The sequence below is a fragment of the Sinocyclocheilus anshuiensis genome, unplaced genomic scaffold, assembly GCF_001515605.1.
Source record: "Sinocyclocheilus anshuiensis isolate Anshui unplaced genomic scaffold, SAMN03320099.WGS_v1.1 scaffold248, whole genome shotgun sequence".
Taxonomy (NCBI): Eukaryota; Metazoa; Chordata; class Actinopteri; order Cypriniformes; family Cyprinidae; genus Sinocyclocheilus; species Sinocyclocheilus anshuiensis.
Genome location: NW_015555734.1, coordinates 1,032,179 through 1,037,306, shown reverse-complemented (window position 1 = coordinate 1,037,306; position 5,128 = coordinate 1,032,179). Strand labels below are relative to the sequence as shown.

The following is a 5,128-nucleotide window of genomic DNA, read 5'->3' as shown; positions in this document are numbered from 1 at the left end:
CATGCCCTTTTTTTTTTTTTTTTTGAGATGGCTTGATAAAATCTGTGCAAGTATGTGATGTGGTGGCTTCTGCATGTGCTTTTTAATCACACAGAACATTCCAAATATTTACCAGTAGCACTTTTAATCTCGCTCTCCTCAGCCACTCAAGAAATGTAAACAAACATCTAATCGGAAGTACAGTATCGACACGCACTAAATCGTTCCATCTCAATCTTTCAATCTCTCCGTCTGTTACTCACACACACTCCCACACATACCTCCTCTCCTCTGCCCCTCCCCCATCCTCGCTCTCACTCTGCCTGCCTCGGCACGTGATTGAGCGAGCGCACATGGACCAAGCGTGTGAGAAGAGGAAGAGATTTAAAAACATGCGAGCACAATCGCACACACAGCGTCTCTGCCTTTCATTCTTTGCTCCTGGCTCACCTGTGTGTCTACCACGGTTTACTTACCGGCCTTTCAATCGCTGTCTTGTTCTCGGCTTTATATCAAATTATTTTCCTCTCTTTTCACTTGCTGTAAACACTATTTATCTTTGTATATCCTTTTTGTCAATCCTGCAAGTCATACTGCAGTTTTCTTTTTTGTTTATTTCTAACCAGCCCATTCTTTTCAAATAACATGCACGCAAAATTCCCACTCACCTTTTAAACAGCCTGTTACTCAAGTAATTAATTTTGATGACACAAAAAATATGCAATGTTAACATGTGACGTACCTATGAAACAAAACTCACTCGCCATAGCACAAACAGCTGCACACCCTGTAACGCTCACTCCCAAAAACCGCCCAAACCTCTTGACAGTGAAGCCTACAACACGCACCATGTGCATCTATACACACTCAACAACATACACACCCAAACCATTAATACTCTGAAACTACACAGTAACACACACCCATGGGACAGTCTGGTACTTTTTACAACTTCCAAACAGTCCGAAATCCAGGGGAATTTCTTGTAAGCAAAATTAGGTAAGTGTTTGAACTGTGTAGACCTCATTTTCGGCCCACAGTGCTTCCTTTCTTCATCTCGATGGCTTACCTCCAGACTGTTCGTCTCGCAGGTTTCTAACATCGTGTCTAGCTTATCTTTCACAGCTAGTTAAATCTCTGAACTGCGAATGCAAACTCACCATGCAAGCATTCTGCAGCTCCCATCATGCTTTGCGGCGTGTGCATGTCCAGCCCGAGCAGAGAGGGCGAGGAGGAGGCGGTGGTGGATGTCGGTGAGGAGGATGAGGAGCAATGTGGGGGCGAGGTGGGGAGGCACTGGGAACCCTGGTTGGGGACGGCGGACTGAGAGCTTTGCGAGGGTATCTGAGCCGAGGTGGAGTTTGAGGTACTGTGCATGTTGCTCATCCCGTTCTCTGTCAGAAACTCCTCGAGATCCATGTACTGCAACTGGAACAGACCGCCATCACATGGCAATGTTCGTTCCCATAGCAACGGGCCCAGGAAGGAACTGTTGTTGCCGTTAGAGAAGTTGCCCGTGCCTGCACCGTTGCTGTCAGTGACTAGTCCATTGCTGCAGCCGTTGCGCAGAGGACAATGACTGAGAGAGTCTTCATCAATATCCACCCTGTCCTTACCTATGAGAAAGTGAAATCCAACTTAATCTACATATAATTTTACTCTCATAATTTAACACTCTCAAACCATCTAAAAATACATTCTAGTTGTTCTTATGAACACATATATTGACTTTTATAGACTTCAAGAGAGCAATATTTCTGATGGGCTCAGATTACGTAGTTAGGGACAGAATAACACTTCCCAGCAACTTTCACATCACTCTGGGAGAACTACCTCTGCAATGTCAACACATGTGAATAGCTCCCAGTGCATCAATGCAAAATGAAGAGCCTTTGAAATACTTTCCTTTAAACATCTAAAAGATTGATGTTTTTTGATATTCCTGAAGAACCATGGTAAAGCAACTACAATGTTACACCGCAGTGACACTGCTTAACTTTGTAGTTCAGCAACCATACAGCTGAACAATGGCTAAATGTTACAGAACTATGGTATTATGGCTGAAGCAAAGCCATGATGGAAAAGGCAACAGGTGTAACACAAAGTCAGACGTGTATTGTTTAACACAATATTACACTAGTGTAACATAGCAATTTTTCAAAGATGCATTGCTCTGATATAGATTGAGATATAGTGTAGTGTATATTGAGTTACGTGGTTACTGGTTAAGTTTAGTTGGTATAAAACCGCTTCTAATCTACAGGAGTAAAGCAATGCTAAAAACAATGTGAAAACGGACATGGCGTCTGAATGTCTTAAATCTGAAGGTCTTAAAGGCTTCCGTGTTAAAGTATTTAGATGGGGTCTGAGACACTCTAGATGCGCATTAAATATCGTGCGATATTTATCGTGCAGCCCTACTCTAGGGTGGGGTCTAAAATCTTAACAACACTAGTTAGGCTAAATCAGGCATTTTATGGTGCATTAGTGAGGAAACCAGAACCAGAAAAGAGAGTTTGAGATGAGACATTTCTGGTTTAGCTATACTGTATAAACACAAACCATAAAAATGTAACTGCAACATGTTTTAACTTTGAATTCTCTTCTCTACAATAAACAGCAGACCGTCACTAAAAAAAATACTCAAGCTTAAAAACAATTAACCACAGCAAAAGCGCAAAAACTGTTCTTGAATCATTTACGTACCATTTGAAAAATATCAGTGTTCAAAAGTTACTGCAGTGGTTTTAACAATGATTCAAAAGTCGTCTGCACAGAAAGTGGATTGACACTGGCGTAAGAATTTTTTTTTGTCACCTATTTAGGGTCAATTTCTATTCATGTTGACCAGATAATCAGTACAAAACAATGCCACTGACAGCAATCCATAAAGAAGATTTTCCAATATTCACAATGTTGTATTCACAGGCAGTGGAAAACTTCCATCTGTGTGGTTACACTGTGCATTGCACATGACTGTAAACAAAATGGCTTAGCCAACAGCTGACCTTAAAGTACCTGGATAGTGAGCTAAGTGGCTGAATAGCCTGGCCTTGTTTATCTCTTCAACTAAGTCCCATGTGATGTCCCGTCTGTGGCTCGCTGAGATTTATGCACAGTTGCACATGACCCTGTCATTTGTCATGTTCAACCACAAATTTTTATAATCAGAAATCGGACCAATCAGGAAACTATCTAGCCTTGTGACTATTAACAATATTTAGACTTTCCAAAGGGGAACAAACAAAAGGTTGAGAGGGAGCTCGTTATAATAAACACTGAGTGTCAGGGAAGCAGGTGCGGTTCCTCACCCTTCATTTCACTACAGTCTTTGACGCGCTGGTCGCCCTTCACTGGGAGCTGCAGGAGCGACTTTAAGTTTGCAGTGGAGTTTAAGTGTCCTCCGTTAAGTGAGCCTCCTGCCTGGATACTGTTGCCAAACTGTGGACTGGCTCCGGCAGAGTGAAGGTCCGGTGGAAGGAGCTGTGAAAGCGGCCTGGCCATCATCCTGAGATCCTTTGAGCGCTAGATGTTTGATGATTCAATACTATTGTGTAGCCGTGAAATCAATCACATGACGATAACAGTGGAAACAACAACAACAACAGAATATTAGCATTACTTTGTGGTCAAACAGCACATATACTAATATATGAGGCATATGGATTAAGTTCCTATCATTAGAGTACCATTAAAGTAAACAAAGTTAAGTCCTGTAACACGAGACCGCGTTTACTTTAGAGACAGAGGAGGAGGAAAGACCTGCGCGGCTCACGTGCACCAGAGCATCTGATGTCAAAGAAAATGAATTTTAAATTACCTTTATTTGAAAATAAGGTTTTAAGCAAACAGAGCCATTCTGGTTGCATTTGATTGTAGATTGGCCGAGTGGATAAAAATATACATTCCCAGTAATTTCAGAAAATGTTGACAGCTTATCTTCTGCTGGAAGTTATAAATACAGACGAATGTCAAAAATAACGACGTTATGTCCAAGACCAATGTGGAAAAAAACGCAACAAATTAACCAGTAGAAAACGTTCAGTAGATAACGTGAATGCGCGCACCTTGCGTCGTCTCCAAAATAACAAATGAAAACAAAACGAAGAAAGTGTTGCTGAGTCAATTTCTGCTGCGTAGTGCGATTGGTGGGATGTTGACGTCTTTTTCCATTCAGTCACTCAATCGCTTTTTCCCCTTGTGGTCACCCACTTCTGTTCAGTTCTCTCTGCATGTGTGTTACCGCACACTTTGAGCTGAGCCGTCCGAGCTTTTCGCTCAGCTGGAACGAACACGGGCCGCTCACGTGACGTCACACCTCCCCGAGTGAAAGCACAGCGCTGTTTAATATTAATGAGGCACGCCCCCTCGGGACAGGCACTGATCAGTGGTAGCACTGATTAAAAACACATTGGTCGATAATTTCACTCCCAGCTGTCCCGAAGACGCCTGTTAGGCACCCAGCAAACGCATGAACATTTGGCTACTTACTAAGTTGGACAGTTTTATAGTGCATCAGAATTATGATTTAACAAATACGGCAATTAATTGCCGTTTTAACAACCTTTCAAGTTATTACACTCAAGTCCTATGAGAGCGCTACCTTTTGAGGGGGAAAACTATCAAGCGAATGGACATACTTTTTCACTTCACTAGTAATCCGCGGGAAACGTGAGCATCATGCGAGAGGAGATGGCATCTACACGTTGCGTCTCAGAAACACAGACGCGCTCTCTTCTGCACATGGTATCCGCACGCGGAGACTCGGCTGAGCCTGTCTGTCCTTTTTACTGCCATTGGCTGAGAGAAAAGAGACTCCTCCCTGCGCGCCCAGCCACTGGCTACCGTGGAGAACTGCGCTCCGCCCATTTATCCCACCCATGCTACAGCCGCGTGAGAGAATACAGAAACTGCGTGAATCTTGGAGAAGAGTGGCGCACACCCACAAAAGATTCAGAAATAAAGGAAATAGATTTGCTGGGGTTGAACCTGATGAACCCAACCTCACAAGAGTATCAAAAGCATTGTAATGCTCAATGCAGGTCTTACGATTTCAAAACTCATATGTGCTTTTAGAGATATAACAAAACTAATTAATGAGGATAGTATAATGCAAAGATATGGTCGAAATTTTTTTCCGCACTCTTTT

At 42.7% G+C, this 5,128-nt stretch overlaps 1 protein-coding gene across 1 annotated transcript in view; it reads right to left on the bottom strand.

The window, feature by feature from the left end:
• LOC107673010 (hepatic leukemia factor-like) overlaps positions 1–4,320 on the bottom strand; it is a 9,644-nt gene extending 5,324 nt beyond the window's left edge. The window contains exons 1-3 of the mRNA XM_016466411.1: positions 3,800–4,320; positions 3,291–3,526; positions 1,140–1,595 (exon numbers count right to left, since the gene is read on the bottom strand). Coding sequence (XP_016321897.1) covers positions 1,140–1,595; positions 3,291–3,486 — 652 coding nt within the window. The 5' untranslated portion in view covers positions 3,487–3,526; positions 3,800–4,320. The remainder of the gene's footprint in view (positions 1–1,139; positions 1,596–3,290; positions 3,527–3,799) is intronic.
• Between the last annotated feature and the right edge of the window lie 808 nt (positions 4,321–5,128).